The sequence below is a fragment of the Gopherus flavomarginatus genome, chromosome 4 (genome assembly GCF_025201925.1).
Source record: "Gopherus flavomarginatus isolate rGopFla2 chromosome 4, rGopFla2.mat.asm, whole genome shotgun sequence".
Classification (NCBI taxonomy): Eukaryota; Metazoa; Chordata; order Testudines; family Testudinidae; genus Gopherus; species Gopherus flavomarginatus.
This window is the reverse complement of record NC_066620.1, coordinates 23,305,467-23,328,630: the sequence shown is the minus strand read 5'-3', so window position 1 is coordinate 23,328,630 and position 23,164 is coordinate 23,305,467. Positions and strand designations below refer to the sequence as shown.

Here is a 23,164-nt window from a genome sequence, read left to right as displayed (position 1 = left end):
GAAGTGCGATACCACCTTTGACAGAAAGGTAGGGTGGAGCTGTAGCTGAACCTTGTCCTCATAGAACATGGTGTACAGGGTTCTGAAGTAAGAGCTCTAATCTCGAACATTCGTCTCACTGAGGTAACAGCTACAAGGAATGCAACCTTCCACAACATATGGGAAAGGTAACAAGAAGTCAAATGCTCAAAGGATGGGCCCGTGAGCTGGGAGAGGACCAGGTTGAGATCCCACTGGGGGACAGGGTCCCTGACCACCTGAAAGAGTCTTTCAAGGCCTTTCAGGCACCTAATAGTCATGTCATGAGAGAATACTAATCTACCCTGGAGATGAAGGTGAAAGGCTGATTTAGCCACTAGGTAAACCTTGATCAAAGAGAAGGCGAGGCCCTGGTGCTTTAAGTGAAGCAGGTAATCCAGAATGGACTGCAGAGACGACCGGTTTGTGGAGATACCCTGCTCCGTTGTCCAGCGGGAGAAATGCATCCACTTTGCCAGGTAAGCTGCTCTGGTGGAGGGCTTCCTGCTCTCCAAGAGACCCTGCTATACCTGACTAGAGCAGGCTTGCTCTCTGGGTTCAACCATGCAGCATCCAAGCTGTAAGGTGGAGTGAGGTTTGGTTTGTGTGCAGTAGCTGACCATGATCCTGCGAGAGCAGCCCATGGGGCTGCTACAGCCACGTCCATGAGCATGCCAAACCAATGCTAACGAGGCCATGCTGGGGCAAATCAATGCCCCATGCCTTGTTCCTCTTGATTTTTAAGAGGACTTTGCTGATGAGTAGGATTCGCAGGAAGGCATACATTAGGTCTCCTGGCCGAGGCCTTGCAGGGAGCAGAACTGATGACACTTTCTATTATGTCTGGTGGTGAACAGGTCCACTTGGGGAGTTCCTCACTTCTGGAAGAGCATCCTGATAACCTCCGAGTGGACGGACCACTCATGGTGAGAGAAGGACCTACTGAGGCGATTCGCTAGCATGTTCTGGATGCCAGGGAGATGCAAGACTTCCAGATGGATCACGTCAGATGCAGAAGTTCCACAAGCAAAGGGCTTCCTGGCACAGAGCTGACGAATGAGCCTCCCTTCCCCCCCGACCTGTTGACATAGAACACGGAGGCCATGTTGTCTGTCAATACCTGCCCTACCTGATGGGGTAAGTGAGGAAAGAACACCACACAAGCTAGACAGATGGGTCTGAGCTCCCTGACATTTAAATCGTGAGCTCTTCTCTTAACCATAGCCCCTGCATTCGCAGTGTACCAAGATGTGCTCCTCATTCAGGATCAGATGCATCTGATATCAGGGAGACCTGGTGGTAAACAGGTTGGCAGTGATGCTGGCAATCAGATCTGACATTGCCCTGAACCTGACCTCTGGCGGGAAGGCTCTGGCTCAGGCAGTTGAAGACCGCTCTAATAAACTCTATCCTTTCAACAGGAACCAGTGTTGATTTTTGTTCTTTTATCAACAGGCTCAGAGCTTGACAGGTAACTTACAATGTCTCGCTACACTGGACCTGGACTCTGGAGCAGCCCTTTATGAGCCAGTTGTCGAGGTATGGGTAACACACAATTATACAACAAAACTCTCTATGTAGCAGTTAGGGGATCCACTGTACAAAGATTTGGGAGTCTGAGGACATCCTCAACATCGTCAAAAGATGGAGCAGATACCAGAGACAAATGCAACTGCCTGTCCTGTGCAGTTGATACTGGAAAGTTAGGAGGTACTAGAGAAAGATATGGTCTCGATGACCCAGTAGCTGTTGGTACAGACAACTGCATGGTGCCCATTAACAAGGGGGATTCCAGCTTATCTGACACGATCAAGTCTCTAGAACATCTAAATTCTTGCAGCAGGTGTAAATGAGCCAAATGTGTAAATACTGAGGGAACGGTCTACTTCAGTCGTCCCATCTGGAAAATGGGGCAGGTCAAAAGGCACTGGTAGTTGAGACACAGGTCTGTTAGATGACTCCATTACTGAGGATGTGGATAGCCTCTGTTCTTGCAGATGTCTGACTACTCACATACCAGCACCAAGGAGTCTGAAGATGGCAAAAGCTTCCATTAAATAATGTGTTTGGAGTCTCTGCTAAGTCTGTCATGCTTCAACAGTATTCAGGCTGGTTTCAGTACTGAGATATAAATGGTACCCATGGTGTTTTGAGGAACTTCAAAGAGCTCCTGGTACAGAAGCAGCTTGGAGCCTTCACAGAACTCTCTGTGGGACTTAAGGTGACCAAGCTCTTTATTTTATTTTTTTTTTTTGGATGAAGGCTCTCTACAACTAGAAATTTTCTTAGGAGGCTTGTTGATACCACGTATACTTTTTTCTGATGAGGATCTCTGGAGACCAAGCAGCAGAGGTCAAACAGGAAACAAAGAATGCTTGGAGACTAATGGTGGGGGAAGGGCCTGCGCTGAGGTTGGTCACAGAGCCTGCTGCATCATCAGAAGCCTAAACTTGATTTCTCTGTTCTTTCTCTATATGGTTTTAAAAGAGGCACAGATCGTGGGGTTACACCCCAGTTTGCTGGGTTTTAACCGTTCATGTAGACAAGCCAGAGTATGTGTTAAAGAACTTCCTAGCAGTCTAAATTATATGAATGGTTCAAAACACAAGGAAAGAACTACTACATAGGTGATATGAGAGGTAAAATAGGAATAGGGAAATTTATCCAGGGTGACTTGCTTGGGCAGAACCTTATATTTGGGATTAAACATCTAAACACCACTGGCAATATCCTAACTCCAATGAAGTCAATGGAAAAACTCACATTGATTTCAGTGGGGCCAGGTTTTCATCCTATGAGTTCGGGGGAACCTGAAAAGCATGACTGCTTGTATCTTACACATTCAAACAGTAATGCTTAATACTTTAGCACTAGTTTACCTACATTCTTTGTTCCTTTACTACCTCTAGAATATTAATAGTATTAGTAGATCTGCTGAAATGCATGGCCAATCTTCCTTTCACAATGTTTCATTTAGATAAGTGGGTGGCTGCATCCACAGCCTGGTCTCTTCTCTAAGGGAATTCCTGAATTCTATCTCAAACATCTGATCCCCCAAATCCCATAAATTTACAAGTGTAGGCTAAACTGCATTAGTTAGGTTGTAAAAAGTAATGAGTTATTGCTTGGATAAAATTAAACCCCTTCAAAGGTTTCTAAGAATGAGACATTGAGGGACAAATCCAAGGGATTAATTAGTTTATTCACACTGTCAGAACAGATTACAATATTCACTCCTGCTATGACCAGATGAATACTCCAGTACCAGATCCCACCAGGCCATTTGTCTAGGGCTGAGGCATGCTTGAGTAACTTCTCCATCTCTGAAATATGTAGAGCTGCCATATAAAGCTCTATCAAAACCTGTACTTATTTCTCACCTCTCTTTCAACAAAAGAGCCTAGTCAGATACTTGTTTTGAGAGCAGTTCTTTCAACTCTCCACCAGAAACCCAAGTCTCCCAAGAGTAAAACTCCACAAAAACAGTTCTGAGTTAAGAAAAGAATGTTACATTAACGCTGAAGGGATCCTTCTTCTATAGGATCCACACTTGATATTTCAAATGGCAGAATGAAATCAAAATGTTTCAGGACACAACTACTAATGTATGCTTGCACCAAACATTCACTGCTTTCTAGATGGCTCCAAGAGTTGCAGTACCCAGGTGCAAGTCTCAATTGTGAAACTAGAAGGTAGTATACTCAACACTCCACCAAAAGATTAATATCAAGAATATGTTTCAGCTGAATACCAGAGAAAACACAATATGTGTGGAAAAGTCTTCCCAGTGTTGTAGGTAGGACTAAACACGAGAAAATTTAATGAACAATTTCTGGAGTGGTAATAGAAGGGATTAGATGACCTTTTTCATCTGTAATTTGTTATTCCATGTTATTTACTGAAGATGAATACTTCCCTCCTGCTCATACACACACATCCATCAAAACTAAATCTAAAACTGAGTGAACATGCTAATATCTTTAGAAAAATGTTGTCAACCATTCCAGTCTTCTGTATTGTGTTAGAGGGTCACTACCTCATGGATATGTAGGAAGTTGAGTACTGTAAAGTTCCTGTACTAGAAATACCACAATTATGATCAATATTATTTTACTATGGGAACTATTTCTTCAAAATTCTAAAGAATAATGCCATCCACACCAATATACCTTCCCAGATCTTGTATTATGTTTCACTGTTAGCTGCATGACCTCATTAGTCATTAATTTCCATTTTCATGACCTTCATTCATGAATCCAGATGGGTAATGGTCAATATAGGGATAGTAATCTAATGTGAGGGCACAAGAATCCAGATACCTAATGACTGCAGAACCATTCTTATAGTGTATGCTAAAATGTGCAGACAGTAAATTTATCCGGTTAATTAGAAAAAGTATATAACTGAAATAAATAGATGTTCCTGCACTTGTCATTGAGAAGCACTTTGCATTTATTTGGCATATATAACAGTAGTAGCAGCAGCAGCTTGCCCTTGGTGCTGATTTCTGACTACTTTAAAATGTCTCTTCTGAGCTAGAATACACTGGCTGTTGCTGATCATGCTGTGAGACACCTGCACTGGCTACTAGGCTTGTCATGACGCACAAAACCCTACCATCTTCAGCTTGACATTGTGCAAGTTATAATTATTCATCCAAATGAATATGTCAAAGCAGCAGCAGCAGACCTCTCATCAGAGAGAAAGAAAAATACATCAAAACATTATCAACCCAGCAGGAAGACAGGGACCATAAGGAAAATTACCCATTTTTAATATGGATACCATAAAGCCATGTCTATTATTATTCAAAAAAGGAAAATAAAGATCTTCCAAGTTTCAAGTCCATAAGCACTAAAACAGAACTTGAAATAGGCAAAAGCAGACAGGAAAAAAAATTACCTGAAATCTATTTATATTCCCTTTAACAGGAGTTTGTATTTGTATTATAACAGTGACATTTCCACTGCTTCAGTTAAGGGTCTTGTCAGTGTTTCCATTAAAGGTGACCTACACATGTTAAAATTAAAAACCTGTCAGGATGAGAACTGCATGTTGAATACCCAAAATATCTAGGACAGGGAAAGAGTCACATTCTGTATGTCTTCCTTTTTAGTCTTCTTAGGTACCAAAATATTCAATCATACCATGAATTGCTGGACACTGCTCCAGGCAATATCCCAGCAAGTCCTATGCTAAATTAACAACTTTCTGGAGCCTGAATTAACCCTTGTAGGCCTAATTCCATACATTCTGAAAAAATGTGTGATTTTCTGTTTTTCTAAGAAGTGTTATATCCTGTTTCCAACCCCCAAACACATTTTTGCAAAAAATTGCCACTCTGATCGATATAAGCAGACTCCATTCTCCAGCAGGGCTCTATGATTGATGCGACTGTACCAGCATACTGCACAGTGTGTTGGGAGCTTCATTCAGAATTAAAGGAGACTATCTGCAGTTGGAATGAATGGTCACTGGTTGCAAAGACAGAAAAAGGATAAGTCTCTAGATAATTACACTGTGAATAGTCTCTCTTATCCCAGTTGTTTAGAATATTCACTACCTAATTCTAATCTTAATAAATTTTTCCTCTAAGATTTTTGTAGGTCACATGGACAATGCCAGACTTTCATCTGCTTGCAACATGGATGGAAACATTATCAATTTTAACTTGTCAAACAAGGTTGATTCTTGAGAGGTTTGTTTAAAACCACTTAAAAAAAAAAAAAGTTACTCCAGATGGTAGTTCTTAAGGTTATCAGCAGCACACTATCAGAGCTGAAATTTAGTGAGGATGTTTGTGATGCTTTTAACTTAAGTCAGCTTGTATTTTTCAGTCTGTCAATCAAAAAAAATCAACTCAAATATTTTCAAAAGTTAAACAAACATGAATTTACACAGCCTATAAGTGGCTTAAAAAAGGTATTGAAAGTGATATATGCGTACACAATATAAAAGTCAGTATTTATAACAAGAGCAACAAAGCCACTAAAATTTACAGAATAAACAATACGCATGTAAGTTGTTCCAAAATATGTATGGAATCAACCAAAGCTCTGACAGTGAAAATTAAACTGTGAAATGTCAAAATATATTTATTATTTCCTATATATAATCTTGCCAAGATCTGCAGTTGTTCCTTCATCAAATTTCCAATGCGATAAATGTGTCATCCTGAAAGTGACAAGACTCAGAGTTTTGCCGCTCAGAAGTTATGCAGCCATCCCAAACTGATACAATCTTTATGCCATACCACAAGAAATTAATGTTTTACATACACTTGCACACTTTTTATTAATAGGTGGAAACCCTAACAATCTGACAAGGACAAGATTTTTTAAATATGTAATATTTACAAAAAACAATGTTTAGTTTTATTTAATTCAGGAACATTAATTATTTTCTACAGTGTGTTTCAGTTAATTTGTCTGTAAATCCGTTATCAAAAACATTGAAGGGAGAGATGCAAGAAATAATGCATGAGAAACATCAGGCCTTCCACAAAGAAGGAAAGCAATGGCATTTGGTTCTTAATTAGAACAAATCATTAAACTTACGATACTGTATAACACTCAAGTGCTCTTATTAAGCTACATACATTATAAAGGATTGCTGTTTGTTTTTATTCAGTGTTTTAGAAAATGTTCATCAAGGTTTAGAGGGAGCTTTTTTCCCCTGTTATCAGTAATTACTCTCTCATGTATATATTTCCCAGTATCATTCATAAATATTTGGAGACTCAGCAGTCCAGTGCGTAAGAGATGGGGTAGGGACTTAGCGCTGACACAGTAGTTCTAAAAGGTTGAGGAAACATTTTAAAAATTGAAAAAAATGATGAAAGCAACTTAATTTAAAACTGTAAATGTTGGAGAATTAAATATGAATACACTAAATATAGCATTTTCCCAAGCACGTGTGAAGGAAAAATACCAAAGAAAACAAATGGAAAGAGGTTTCAAAACAGTCAGACCTGTTTTTCTTTTTAAATATACCATTACCACACACCTGTCATATCAGAAACACAGTGTAAATATATCTTTAAGCTGGTAAATAAATATAATCTTAGTTATTAGAAAAGGACACAGTATGGATTTTACCTGTGGAATCCAAGAGATAGCAAATTCAACAGGGAAGTCTACACAGCAATCTGGTGGTTCTCCAGGATACTGTGGAAAAAAATACTTTAATCATTTTTTGCTCTTTTATGTGATTTGCCAGTCAAGCTGATGCATTGTTGGGGAAAACTTGGTATCAGATGAGAGAATTTGATAATGAAATTTGAGAGCCTCAAATACCTTGAATACCACTGAAAATATGTAAACTATTTCCCCAGACAGTAATAAAATGTTAGCAGTTATCATTTAAACAAGAAACCTTCATTTACAGAAAATTTCAGTATAGCAGATTTTATTGAAGCCAGAGAGCTATCAGTCTGTACAATGTTTTCAAACATACATTTTTTTAAAAAAAAGACAAATGGGGAGAATTCAAGACGGAGGAAGGATGTTTCTTCCTGACTTTTCTTTATCCTGTTTAAAAAAGGTTAAAACTTTTAATATTAATATAGGCCCAATGAATGGAAGAACCTATATTTGCATTCTTAAGTTATTTTTCCAGGTTTAGAAATGTTTAATAACTCTTCCCAAGCCTAGGATTCAACTTCCAATTTGCAGTGATACCCACCAATATATTTGAAAAGCAATATTGTCAAATATTCAGAACCTGTCCAGTGGTGAAACTAAATTGCAACTGTGTACCGCTTCTTCAAAAACTAATAAACTTGGGCACCTGATTAACATATTCTGTTGTTTTTTTAAACAATCTGACATTAAAAGAAAGAATGCCAACGGAAGGAAAAAACAGCCAGAACAAAAATCAACAGGCTATATACAAATATGAAAGCTGATTCAATTTCAAGAAGTTTAATTCTTTACTTAATCATTCTTTATACTAGTCCAATCTATTGCTTTTTGTAAGCATTACACTATGAAATCTGTGAAAGAGAAACTATGCACCTCCATTTTCTACACAAATACAAGGAAAAAAATAATTAATTTCATAGAAATACGCCCATTTCAAAGGCACCCACTATCAAAATCATCATGACCTTTGTGACCTAAAAAGTTACACGGCTCAATCTAATACATCTTATCCAGTTCCACCTACTAATTCTTCAGAGACTATACAAATATATTACATATACAAAAAATATATATATCCCTATCATGATAAGCAAGTGTGTAATGGGGCTTTTTCTTGAGAGAACAATACTCTGGCCCCTACCAGAGCCCACCTGAGGTATGTGATTGTTGGTCTGAATGCTTCTACCACTGCATCCAATGCAGCAATGACCCCAATCAGCATATTTCTCCTCCACCACCTTACCCGTACCCAAGTCCCATTATATGCTACAGGAAGAACAGGCAGTATTGGAAACTACCAGAGGTATGAGGATAGCTCCTCAGCACTTTGGGAGAAAGGACAATGATTAGCTGAAAAGGAAACAGAAGGTATAGATGAGGGAGAAACAGGAGGGGCTCCAGGCACCAGCACGCCCCACGGTCCCACGGGGGACGCTGTGCCGGTTGCCGCGAGGGCGGCAGGCAGGCTGCCTTCGGCGGCATGCCTGTGGAGGGTCCGCTGGCCCCGCGGCTTCGGCGGACCTCCCACAGGAGTGCCGCCGAATCCGAGTGACCGGGGACCTCCTGCAGGCAAGCCGCCAAAGGTAGCCTGCCTGCCATGCTTGGGGCAGCAAAATACCTAGAGCCGCCCTTGGGGAGGAATAGGAGCAGAGACCAAAAGAAGAAAAGGACAACTGTTTTCCTCATTAATTAAATGGTGTATTAATTTTATATGACTTTTCTTTAAAAAGTGAGACCCTAATTACCTGGTTAAAAAGTAGTTCAGCCTTATAAAGATGATATAAGTTTCCTCCCATCTTCCCCATAAATTCATCACTAGTCCTGGTGACTTACTGAAATTTTGATCATCAGTTTGTTAGAACCTCTTTTCTGACATCTGAAATTTAACAGAAAACCTCATCGTTATTATCTGCAAATTTTAGATCTGCTCCAGGTAGCTTCCTATTATCCTCTATGGTAAAGAATAGTGCATAGAAACTTTGTTTCTCTGCAATATCCATATCCTCTTTGATCATTCTGCTGACACCCTTTTAGTCTATTGGACTACTGACTGATGCATGCTATATTTTTTATTTAAAAAAAAAAACAAGTATATATCCATTTGCTGTTTAAATTTCCACTTAGCTCTTCTAACTGTTAAACTAAGTCAGACAAGGTAAGTTCCTTGCTGGATTTCCACTTTTTAAAGGCAACTTATTGCTTGAATAAGCTTTTGCCTCTTTCCACTTTAATCACACTGGTTTCAGTCACAGTCATGACTTGCAGACAAGTTAAAAAATGAACACACGGAAAGGGAACTGAAACAACTGGGTAAGAAACACTTACAGAGTTCTTTCACCTGCAGAAGCAATATATTTTGCCATTTAACCTAGCAATTTGGCTTTACATTTTTTCATTAAATATTTCATTGCATGCATAGCAGTATACTTGCTGTCCTACAAGTGTAAGAAATTTGCTCACAATGCCTGAAATTATGAATAAGTTTTCCATGCTAGGGACCAGCATCAATCTTGGGAGCACAAGTTAAAATCCCAGCAGTGTTAGTCAACTGATCTCTTCGTCTTTTATAGGTAGGTAAAATGAATTCTATGCATTTTTCAAGGGTCTCTCAGATGCGATGGTGAAAACTGGGTTCCTACTTGCTTTATGTGAACTAAAAAAATTCCTATGGCACTTTTTGCCCTAAATATCTTGGCCAAACTTTTCTCACCTCACAGTATCGTGCTGTATTTTGTGCACCACCTAATTATCACCCTCTACCTTATACACATCTACTAAACAGAACCATTTTTCCACCGTACATCATTTAGGAAAGCATGTTAGTATCTTTCAGTATGAGGCTCTATATAAAAGTAAATTATAAGGATCCAGAGGCCACAGACCTTGTTAAAACAATAAAGAACACAAATTCAGTCACACTTTATGTTAAAGTTACATTTATAAATAGTAAATACAGGTTAGAGATCACCACAATGTAGGGCTGTCAATAGCAGTTAACTCAAGCGATTAACTCAAAACAAACTGTGATTAATTGCAGTGTTAAATAATAATAGAATACCAATTTAAAATTATTATAAATATTTTTGGATGTTTTTCTACATTTTCAAACCTATTGATTTCAATTACAACAGAATGCAGTGTACAGTGCTCACTTATTACTTTTACTGCAAATGTTTGCACTGTAATGAAGATAAAAGAAATAGTATTTTTCAATTCACCTCATACAAGTACTATAGTGTAATATCTATCGTGAAAGTGAAATTTACAAATGTAGATTGGTTTTTGTTACATACCTGCACTCAAAAATAAAACAAAATGTAAAACTTTAGTGCCTACAAGCCCACTCCATCCTACTTCTTTTCAGCCAATTGCTAAGACAAACAAGTTTGTTTACATTTATGGGATCCTACCTGTAATTCCCTACCCTATAATGCACTTGCACAATAAAGAGATTGCACTACAATATTTGTATAAGGTGAACTGAAAAATACTATTTCTTTTGTTTATCTTTATTACAGTGCAAATATTTTTTTATAAAAATATAAAGTGTTCACTGTACACTTTGTAGTCTCTGTAGTAATTGAAATCAATAGATTTGAAAATGTAGAAAATATCCAAAAATATTTAAGTAACCGGTATTCTATTATTAACAGTGCCATTAAAACTGTGATTAATTGCAATTTATTTTAATCTCATGATTAATTTTTAATCGTTTGACAGCCCTACCACCTTGTATTACAAGTCAAACTGAATTACCAATTTAGAAAAACTTTAATTGAATATTTGAGTATTTGCCTAACAATTTATACATAAAAAATATATCTGGAGCCACAAACAACCTACCACGTAAACTACTGCCGGAAGAATCTTCATTTTTATCCACAAGTGCCACTGTAAAGATAGAATTTTTGCATATCACCTCAAAACTTCACAAGTAGATGATCTACTTCCTGTTATCCAGACATCAGCTCATCACAGGATAGAAAATAAATACTGACAGAAATCAAACCAATTTTTTAAATGTTTTATTCATGACTAAGGTGTGTTTTGAACCCAGAAAAGCACCTTCTCCTCTGAAATACAAATTAAGTATGCAAGTAAGTGAGTTTTGAGTAAGATAAACTAAAACAAGTATTTTCAGAAGAAAAAGACTAGTCTGATTTCATTTTGTAGAATAGTTATCTAGAACCACAAAAACGTACCCAAACTGTCTAAAAGCTAAATGAGAGACATAAGGCCTATAATTTCAACAGAACCAGATCAAGTTCCATAACACTAGATTTAGTATCTAGCTCTGCATTACTGAATACTTCTAATTTTGCTTCAGTTTTAATTGATCTTCAACATGTGCCAGAGGCGTGCAACGTAAAAAACGATAAGAGATAAGGGGTGGGGAAAGGGATATACCATACGACAGGACTTGGGCAAACTGTGGGCCGCATGTGGCCCACCAGCCTGTTTTAATCAGGCCCTTGAGCTCCTGCTGAGGAGCGGGGTCTGGGGCTTGCCCCACTCTGACGCTCCAGCTGGGGAGCAGGGTCCAGGGCTGCTCCATGCAGCTCCCGGAAGCGGTGGCATGGCCCCTTCCAGCTCTTATGTGTACAGGAAGCCAGAGGGCTTCGCTCTGCACGCTGCCTCCACTCACGCATCTCCCATTGGCCAGGAACCATGACCAATAGGAGCTGCAGGGACGGTGCCTGTGTACGGGACAGCACGCAGAGCTGCCTAGCCATGCCTCCACGTAAGAGCCAGAGAAGGCACATGCCGCTGCTTCCAGGAGTTGCTTGAGATAAGCACCACCTGGAGCCTGCACCCCTGAGCTTCCCCCCGCGCCCCAACACCCTACCCCAGCCCTGATATGCCTCCCACCCTCCAAACCCCTCGATCCCAGCCCAGAGCACCCCTCCATGCCCCAAACCCCTGGCCCAGCCCTGATCTCCCTCCCACTCTCCAAATCCCATGGTCCTAGTGCAGAGCACCCTCCTGCACCCCAAGCCCCTCAGCCCAGCCCCACCCCAGAGCCCACATCCCCAGTCAGAGCATGCATCCCTTCCTGCACCTCAACCCCCTGCCCCAGTCCTGATCCCCCTTCCACCCTCCTATAGCCCAAACTCCTAATCCCCAGCACCACCCCAGAGCCCGTACCCCCACGTTGGAGCCCTCACTCCCCTACCCAGCAACCCATCCCCCACCCCAGCCTAAGACCCCTCTCCCGCACTCTAAGCTCCTCATTTCTGGCTCCACCTCAGATACCCCCCCCCAAAACCAGAGCCCTCACCCCCTCCCACATCCCAACCCCAATTTTGTGAGTATTCATGGTCCGCCATACAATTTCTATTATCAGATGTGGCCCTCAGGCCAACAAGTTTGCTCACTCCTGGCATACACCAAATATTTGTTACAAGTTTTAGTGCACAATTCTTTGTTTTTGACTGAACTACACTCTTTCTTCCAAATAGCAACTTCAGGTTCAATTCTAGCGTCTTTCTACAATACCCTCACAACATTCCACCTCTTTCAACGACATAAATGACTAGCTAGTTCATAGGATAAATACTTAAGTAAACATATGACTTAATCAGCTAGTTTATTGTAGATGTTAACTAAACAAATTCCTCGAGGCAAGGATATAGTAATTTAGAAATCATCAGTTTATCTGATAATGAGATATGGGTGCATTTTGAGGACTTTTCCAAACCGTAAAACAAATGAATTAGAAAATATTTAGGGATTTCTTCTAAGGCACTTGGTGACCTAATGAAAAAACATTTAACACAACACAGTACTTCAATCATCTACAATAGAACTTGTCCCCTGAAAATTTTACTCTTCTAATCTTAAAGTGAACATCCAATCCAAGAATACTAGACACAAAATTGTATAATTTTAGTGGTCTTGAAGACTATTAAAAAGCAATCCAACTCAGTCTTGTGTGACTTATATGCCAATCAAAACAAAAAAAACCCCCAAGTACTGAATATTAATGTAAATATGTACTCCTGGTCTTCTGAAATTTCTGTTTAAAATCTATTATTTAGATATCAACTTACAATTGATGAAGGAGAACAGTTCTCTAAATACCCTGGTCTATATCTGTTACTGACCCTCTCGAGCCCAAATATCCCCAGACAAGAAACCAACACATACTGACAACTACTTTCAGCCTTTAAAGCTGAATTAACCTGGGCCCTCAAACGCTTAATAAATCATTCTTCTTACCAGCAAAAGTCTGGTTTCATTTGCATGCTGCCTTTCTCCTTTCACTCTATAGAAAGGAAATTAAATTGTTTCCTAATTTCCCTGCCTATCCCCCACCATCCCTCAAAACCAATTCTCTTTCTTTTGAGAACATCGGCAGTACCTGAAAAAATATAGAGCCTGGTCTAGAAAATTAGGTCAGTTTGACTAGGTCCGTCAGGGGTGTGAAAAATCCACCTCACTGACTGGAGCAAGTAAGGCGACCCAAGTCCTCTTGCACACAGCGCTACACTGACAAAAGAATTCTTCCATCAACCTAGCTACTCTTGGGAAGATGGATTACCTACACTGACAGGAGAACCCCTCAAACCACTGAGCTATCCCTCCCCCCAGTCTTTATCATACTTACCAACATAAGCAGCAAAAGAAATCAGTAGTGGGGAATGGAGTATAAAGAGTGAGACTGCTACTTCAGTTAAAGTTTGTGCAGATGAAGCATATCATGTGGAACAAATAGCAAGGAATCCAAGGGAAAAGAAGGCAATGACCAGACAAGTGTTGGAAGATTTTCATCTTACACTTCATACAACTTCTTCTTCAACATGGTAAGTTAATTCAGCTATTTACATAACCAATATATGATGGGAGTGTACACAAAAGGAGTACACAAACCCATTTCTCTATACGGCCTCTGAAGACAAGATTGGACAACTAAACACTCTGATAGATCATTCAAGAGAACGGGCAGTATGTGCTCAGGCAACAAATACAAAGGTAAAAAGCTTTTAACCCAACTACTCATGTTATCAACAGAAACAACATAGCAGAAATTAAGCAGAAGATATTTCTCAAATAAGATAATATGAAAGACTATCACAAAGCTTTCCTTAAAACTTAATGAGCATTCTTTTTCAATGTGTTTAATATGTGTACTAGTGAAAAATCAAAATTCCTGTGTCACTAACCAAGTTTTATATATTAATTTTCTTTTGTGGCAAGTTTAAATGTCAGACACATTTTTAAAAAGGACAAACACAATTGATCATTCACCACTATAATCTTCTGAAAAAGAGTTGATTGATGACTATGAATTACAATCTGGTGTGATTGCACTATGTTCTCAGTTGTTAGCATATGAAACTACTGAAATACTAAAACTTCCTTTTCCTACTAGAAGTCTCAGAGATTTTTAAACTACTATACTAAAAAGATTATACAAAAGTAATCAGATACTCAGTAGTGCATTAACATGATGGCCTTGATCCTCAAAGTAATCATACAGTACAGTTATAAGGTAGACCTGAGGACACATAGGCTAAAATGTGGTCTTCAGTATCCAAATGCAATGCCTAGATAATACCAAATACCAAAGGGAGTGTGTGTACCTAATCTGCTCAACAGGAGCAACTGGGTAGATACTTAGCTATGCTCACTGATGCAGGATTGGATTCCCATGCATTCTCTGTTCTGATCATCAGATCCTCACCCTTGCTCCAGCCCTTTTACACTAGATAAAGGGACAGAGCAACATAAAAGCTCTAAAATCTCCAGAATTCCCCATGGCTGGGACTGCAGAGACCCCCTCACAAACTTTGGTGGAGAGGGGCATACCAGGGGCAGAGAGGTGCATGCTGGGGGATGGGCCGAGATTCTGAGCAGCATTGCTGTCCAAAGGAAGCTGGGGAAAGACTGCTACAACTTAGATGGCCTCTTAAACAGCTGTAAAAGCAGATAATTTTTAAATTTTTAAAACAGGATAGTTGTTAGAAATTGGCTTGTCAATCACAGAAATACTGTTTACAGCAGTGGTAGGCAATTTTTTTGGTCCGAGGGCCACATCTGCATATGGAAATTGTATGGCAGGCAATGAATGCTCAAAAAATTGGGGGTTGGAGTGCGAAGGAGAGGGAGGGCTCCGGCTGGCGGTGTGGGCATTGGGGTGAGGCCAGAAATGAAGAGTTCAGGGTGGGGGTCCAGGTGGAGCAGAGGAGTTTGGAGTATGGGGGGGGGGCTTTAGGCTGAGGCAGGGTGTTGGGGTGTGGGAGAGGGTATGGGCTCTGGGCTGGGGTGCAAGTTCCAGGGTGGGGCCAGAAATGAGGGGTTCATCAGGGTGCAGGAGGGGGCTCCAAGCTAGAGCAGGCGGTCGGGGCACGGGAGGAGGTAAGGGGAACAGGCTCCAGGCGGCGCTTACCTCAACCAGCTCCTGGAAGCAGTGGCATGTCCCCCTTCCAGCTCCTACACGGAAGGGCAGGCAGGGGGCTTCACACGCTTCCCCCGTCCACAGGCACTGCCCCTGCAGCTCCCACTTGCCACAGTTCCCAACTGGCACTTGGACAGCTCCCTGGCTGCCCCTACACGTAGGAGCTAGAGGGGGTACATGCCGCTGATTCCAGGAGCCGCGCCCCCAAACCTGCTCCCTGGCTGGAGTGCCGGAGTGGAGCAACCCCTGACTCTGCTGCCCAGCTGGAGCTGGAGGGCCTGATTAAAAGGTCTGATGGGCAAGATGTGGCCAGCAGGTCATAGATTGCCCACCCCTGGTTTACAGGTACGAAAAGCTGTCTCTTATCCAAATGCAAAATCTTTGTCTCTCACTTGATGAGATTCATGTAGCAATCCCTCTATGAACATTAAGGCAGGATTATGTCACAAGCAGAGAAGACAGAACATTTGAGACAAGTTATGGTAACAAAAAGGTATCTGCCTAGAAAAGGTATGTGTGAAATATTGTTTATCATCAGCTTTAGAGAAAGAAGGTGGCAACACTCTGGTGGAAAATGGGACGGGGTGAACCAGAGTACAATAGGAATTTGATCTACATGGATAATTGAGTTTTCTAATGGCTATTCTGCCATCTCAGATTTGAAAATTCCTCTTTAAAAACAAAACAAAACAACACAACACAACAACCCGGGAATTTTGAACAGAACAGTCTTTTCCCCAACCTCATTCCAAGAAATAGCTGTTTTGCAAAAACGTTCAAATAACGAAATTCAGTCAGAGTCAGAAATTTTCGCCACTCAAGTTCAAGTATAAATTACTGGAGGTAAAAACATGTAGAAGGGAATGCTGTCAAAACGGACCAATTCTTTAGCCTAGAAAGGCTGAACATTTTCTTTTTACCCAAAGACCCCATTGTGGTCTCCCATAACTACTCTTCATCTCCACACATTATATAGTTAGTGGCTAAAGAAGCAACCTAACATTTTTAACAGCTGTTACAGGCTTAGTCTTCTGACTGAGTGATCATGAAAAACGGCTACTAAACTTTCCATAACTGTTGTTCTTCAAGATGCATTTCTCATGTCCATTCCAATGTAGGTATGTGCATGCCATGTGCACCGACGGCGGAAAGTTTTTCCCTCGGTAGTATCCATCAGGTAAGATCTAGTGCCCCCTGGCATCGCACCTTCATGGCAGTGTATAGTGACCTGCCAACCCACCACCCCCTTAGTTCCTTCTTGCCAGCAACTCTGACAGAGGGGTAGGTGGGCAGGTTTTGGAATGGACATAAGCAACATCTTGAAGAAAAATTATAGAAAGGTTAGTAACCGCTTTTTCTTCAAGTGCTTGCTTATGTCCATTCCAATGTAAGTGACTCTCAAGCAGTTAAGCAGCTGGGAGTTTTGGAGTTCATGGATATGCTGATTGCAGCAAAGCTCAACCACAGCCTGCATCATCGCTGACTTGTTGGGTGATGGTGTAGTGCTACACAAACATGTGGACTGAGGACCAGGTCGCTGCTCTGCAGATATCCTCAACTGGAACCTGTACCACAAAAGCCACTGATGATGCCTGCACTCTCATAGAATAAGCCTTCAGACAAGAAGCTGGGACTTTTACCAGGTCATAACAAGTGAGGATACACAACATGATCCAGGATGAGATTCCCTGGGCTGAGACTGGACTGCTTTCATCCCATCCGCACTGGCTATAAACAGTTTAGTGGTCTTTCTAAAGGGCTTGGTTCTCTCTATATAGAAAGCAAATGCGTATCTCACATCCATTCTGTTCCTCTCTGCTTGCATGCGGCTTAGGATAGAAAACTGTGAGGCAGATGTCCTGATTACTAAGAAATTGTGAGACCACCTTCGAAAGATAGGATGGGTGTGGCTGCAACTGCACCTTGTCCTTGAAGAAGACAGTGTATGGCAGCTCAGAGGTAAAGGTCTGGATCTCTGAAACCCATCTAGCCGAGGTGATGGCAATGAGGAAGGCCACCTTCCAGGACAGATAGACCAATGAGCATGTTGCCAGAGGCCTCCGTCAACCTCATCAGAACCAAGTTAAGACCTCAAGGAGATGGGGGTTGACATACTGCAAATACAGTCATTCCAACCCCTTCAGAAAGCAGTCAGAGATTTGAATTTCAGAATACTGACTGGCCACCCACCCAGGGGTGAAATGCAGAGATCGCAGCTAGATGGAGGACAGAATTTGGCCTTCCTGCTTTAAATGAAGCAGGTAATCCAAAATAAAGTGCAGTGAGGACTCAGTAGGTGAAACACCTTTACGCATCAACCAGATCGACAATCTCTTCCATTTTGCCAGGCAAGTGACTCTAGTCAACAGGTTTTCTGCTCCCCAAGAGCACCTCATGAACCTATGTTGAACAGGACCATTCTGCTGGGTTCAGCCATGGAGTTTCCATGCCGTCAGATAAAGCGATTTGAGGTTCAGGTAAAACACGTGACCATGATCCTGAGAGATCAAGTCTGGGAACAGTGGCAGGCTGACTGGTGTGTTTACCAAGAGGCCCAGCAGAATGGTGAGCCAATGCTGGCGTGGCCAGACCAGAGCTACAAAGATCAGTCGCATTCTGTCCCTTCTGGCTTTGAATGGGGCCTTGTGAATGAGAGGAGAGGAAGGGAACGCATAGAAGAGCCATCCCATCAGGGAAGGAGAAAAGCATTCATGAGTGAACCTGAATTGTGTCCCAGGAAGGAGCAAAATTGAGGGCACTTCCTGTTGTGCCTTCTTGCAAATAGATCCAGCTAGGGAAATCCCTACTTCTGGAAAACAGTGTTCAAGATGTCTGGGGGAATATATCAGTTGTGATGGATGGAAAAGGATCTGCTAAGATATCCATTAACTCGTTCTGCAACCCCGGTAGGTATGAGGCTTCAAGGTGAATGGAATGGGCCATACAGTAGTCCTATCAGCGCAGTGCCTCCTAACATAATGGAGAGGAGTGAGCTCCCCTTTGCTTGTTTATGTAAAACCTTACTGTTGTGTTGTCTGTGAGGACCACTATGCACTTGCCCTCTGGGTGGGGTCAAAACATTTGGAAGCTACACGCACAGCCCTTAACTCTCTCACGTTGATATGTAACTCTAGCTCCTCCAATGACCAGAGTTGCTGGGTCCTGAGGGTTCCCAAGTGGGCTCCCCATCCCATCTTTGAAGTGTCCGTGACCAGGGACTTTGCAGGGTCGGGTCTTGAGTAGGGAGTGCCTGCACACAGCATCTTCAGATCCAGCCACCACCAGAGGAAGGTGGAAATAATCGACGGTGAAAGAAAGACCACCTTGTTCAGATGGTGTCAGCCTAGTGCATATATATCAATGCCAGCCACAACTGAAGGGGATTTAGCCATGCATGTTCCACATAGGTACAGGATGCCATGTGTCCCAGAAGCTTCAAGCAGTTCCTCACTGTTGTGATGAGGTGACTCCTTAGACTTCATATGAGTGCCTCTACAGCTATAAATCTGCTCTCTGGGAGAAACACTCTGTCCCACTTCAAGTCAAGGATTGCCCCAATTAATTCTATTCTCTGAACTGTGGAAAGTGTTGATTTTTGCATGTTTATCAATAGTCCCAGATCCTGGAAAGCTGACTATATCAATCTGACATGCGCCTCCACCTGGTCTCTGGATCAACCTTTGATCAGCCAGTCATTCAGATAGAAGTATACTTGCACCCCTCTCCTCCTCAGAAAGACTACCATGCACTTTGTGAACACCCAAGGAGTTGCTGACAGACCAAAGGGTAGCACTATGAACTGATAATGCTTGTGGTCTACCATAAATTTTATGTATCTTCGGAGACCCTGAGAGATAGCAATGTGAAAATACACATCCTTTAAGTCAAAGGTGGCAAACCAGTCCTCTGGATCCAGAGAGGGAATAATTGAAGCCAGAGAAACCATGCAGAACTTCAGCTTCTTCATTAATCTGTTGAGGTTTCGCAGATCCAAAACCAGTCTGTTGGCCTTTAGGATCAAAAAGTAACAGGAGCAGAACCACCATCCCTTTAGCTCCATTGGAACCTCTTTCACTGTTCCCACCCTTAGGAGCGACTGCACCTTCTAGGCTAAAAGTCTGTCATGAGAAGGGTCCCTGAAAAGGGATACGGAGGGAGGGTGGGAAGGAGGGGAACAACTGAATTGCAGGGTATATCCCCCTTCCACCATGCACAATACCCAACAGCCCATGGTAATGCAGGTCCATGCCTGGTAGATGTGTGACAACTAGTCCACAAACATAGGGGAAATAGGATCTGAGACTGTCCTGGTACACCATCCTCATGTGTACCCTCAAAAGGTCTGTTTGGACCCTGCCAAGTGTCTCAAGGGGGCAGATATCCGGGCAACTGAGGGTTGAGATGTAGGCTTTTCTCTTGTAGCCCCTGTTCCTACTCTGGTTATACCCTGTCCCATGTCCAGTGCCGGGCTTCTCTGGTCAGAGCAATGTCTGCTCCTGGGCGAGGCATAGGATTTTGCCTCCAAAACCAAGCCGTAGGACTCACTCCTGGGTGACCATGGTGGTGTGCTGACCGGCACTGGAGAGCAGTACTGACCGGCACTGGAGAGCAGTGCCACCAAGGAGAGCAGTGCCATGCCATCATTGCAGGCTTGCCCTTCGAAGGCACCTGCCTTCGTGCCCTAGCATCCCGTGATGTTGGGCCTGCAACAGACAGTTCACAAACAGCCAGGGATGGTGGAATCAAGAGTGAAAGAAGGTTCCTCACAGCCACAAAGGTCTCTGGCATTGATGGTAAAGACAGGGCCAACGCACCACAGTGGCTCTCCCTAGGTGGGGAATCCATTGGCACTTGACTCAACGGCACCTTTCCCAGGGCCAAAAGTCGACAAAGCCGCACGCCCTGTCATCATCACAGAGGGGCCCGACATGGGTCGCACTCTTTCTGAGTTCCTATTGCTCGCAGGTCTCGGGGTCAGGGAGCACCCCCGGTCTGTCTTCCTGTGTTTTTTCTTTGGCACCGGTGATGATGAGTAGTGCGAAGAGGCTGGTGCAGTTTCCTGTGAACCAAGGATGTCTGACAGTGCCAGGAGTCCTGGCCGCCAGCGCATAATCCTTTCACAGTGCCAGTGAGGACGAAGGGCACTATATCTCTTTTCAAGGACTTCTGACCAACATAGAAGTGCTTGGTGCCGATTTCACTTGAAGCTCTGAGGTGGGACAAAGAGGCACCTCCACCAGGTCTGTTGTCCCTGTCCTTTTTAGTCCTGAGTTTGAAACCCCTACAGATCTTGCACCATTCTCGAACGTGGGCCTCTCCCAGGCACTTAAGACAGTTATCATGCAGGTCACTCACCAGTAGCGTGTGGCGTGCCACAAACTGATGTTTGAACTGGGACCGAAGCATATCCAAGTACCCAGTGCAGGCTACCCCACAAGGTGAGGAACACTGCTAACTATATTATACTTACTTAACTATTTACAATTTATTTACAGATAAAGTCCACTGAGAGCAACACTTGTGAGATGTAAGAGATGAGTATGTTCCAGCAACTGTCACGGGCGGTAAAAAGGAACTGAGGGAGCAGTGGGGCAGCAGACCATGACAGCATGACTCCAGAGGGCACCAGAGCTGACCTGACGGATACCACTGAGGGAAAAACTTTCCAGTGGCAGTGCACGCAGCACATACACACCTACATTGGAATGAACATGAGCAAGCACTCAAAGAATGAAGGTTTCCAAAATGGCACTGGATGCTAACCTCTAACAGAAGGTTTTTGCAAGTGGTGTACAACTTGATAACAAAAGATATTTATAGATTACTATTATGCACTGAAAGTTTTAAACTGGTCTTTAAAAAGTCTTCAGAACAACATTCATTGGTTTAATCATTGTTCAAACCACCTGAAGATAAAAGGACAAGCACACAAGACCTTTTGAAAGAAACCAGTTCACTAACTTCAGTATAAAAGAGAGGAATCCATTCTTTTTTATCTTATTTTCTTAAAGTATTTTCCCACAAATAAATTCACCTTTGCATTTAACTTCAGTGTGATTAGATGCTGTCGACCACAAGAGTCTTCTCCTTTTAGCTTGATGGTATTAAGACCAGTATCTACATACACGACTCTGAAAAGAAAAGAAAACTCTGGTAGTATAAGAGGGAATTATAACTCCTAATCTTTGCTATATTCCTAATTAGTCTGTTACAAATATTAATTAGTGGAAGTCCTGCATGCCAGCCATTTCTGTTGTTGTAGATTTACTGCTGTTAATACATCAGTCTACTGCTTAATGCAGTCATATATCTCTGAGTTATTTACAATGTGTGTCAAGGCTCATGCTGTGGTCAGTGAGCACTATGTTTCAGTTTTCCATCACTGGAACCTTTGACACACACAGCATGTTCCTGTCAGCTTCTACTTACGTACACATTAAACTTTCTGTCAAATTCCTTAATCCATTTCTGCAGTTTCTTACAGTATAAGACTTCTATGTTCTCTATTTGCTTTTCTCCTCAATGAACTTCTCTTTTATTATCATCAATACTGTTATTTTAGAAAATTCAGTTGGTATTGGTTTATATACTCAAATCAATTTTCTAAAGAAAATATAGTATTAGAACAGGTATAAAGTCATTTACAATAATTTTCTTTCATGTTATGACAGTTTTATACAGTATATATGGACCCAAGCAAGTGTTAAGTGCATACTGAAGGTTGCTAAGATTTTAAACATGTAACAAATACAGGAGTTTTGTTTAAGATGCCACAGATTTAAGTTTCCTACTACAATGGAGACCAATACATTTTAAAAAATATCATTCTTTGGAAATAAGGTCCCCTGAGTAGTTTAAACTATTGCCAAAGAGGTTCTAACTTAGTTGTATATTTACTAGTGAACTGGGCATGTGGATATTTTGACACTTTTACAATAACATTCTCTTGTAAATATAAAAAGCAGTCTAAGCGTATTGCACAACTTATCACCAAATACTGATAACAAGGCTCATTTAGAGTTCAAAACTAGCTTCTGCCTGCTGACCGGCCTAACAGTTTTTTAAATAAAGAAAATTACATGCTAGTCCAGACACTGGAGTCAGCACACTGGGAAAATGGCTCTCTTTCAGGAGAAGCTGGTCAGAGGAAGCCTTATTAAAGCAGAAAAAAATAGGTCTGAACTGAAGGATATGGATGCTCTTGGATTAGAAGCAGAAGAAAATAAGGAAAACATTGGTACTCCACAGCACACACAATCAAATACGCAGGAATTGGGAAAAAAATAAATAGAAAAAGTGGTAGAAGTTGGGGATATAAAAAAGGATGCATTAATCATGAAATAATGACATCTAATTTTCACGTATGATATCAAATGACTCAAAGTTCTTTTGGGTAATTTGACACTAATATCGTTTTCCCTAGAAAATTTAAGAGTTGAATTCAGGACTTACATGAGAAGGTGTAATTAAGCTTCAGTCAATCAATCTGCATTAATTTAAACCCGGTATAAATTTGGATCTAGTCTATGTCTCCATTTTAAATCAGAAAATCATTAATCCCATCTTTTTCAAAAACCTTGCACCAGATCTCCATAACAAGATTTTA

General features: G+C 41.5%; 1 protein-coding gene across 1 annotated transcript in view; it reads right to left on the bottom strand.

Annotated features, from left to right (window-relative positions):
* The window catches only part of FANCL (FA complementation group L), a 72,624-nt gene that overhangs the window by 22,744 nt on the left and 26,716 nt on the right, over window positions 1-23,164 (bottom strand). The window contains exons 6-7 of the mRNA XM_050952204.1: window positions 21,593-21,689; window positions 7,116-7,184 (exon numbers count right to left, since the gene is read on the bottom strand). Of these exons, the coding sequence (XP_050808161.1) occupies window positions 7,116-7,184; window positions 21,593-21,689 (166 nt within the window). The remainder of the gene's footprint in view (window positions 1-7,115; window positions 7,185-21,592; window positions 21,690-23,164) is intronic.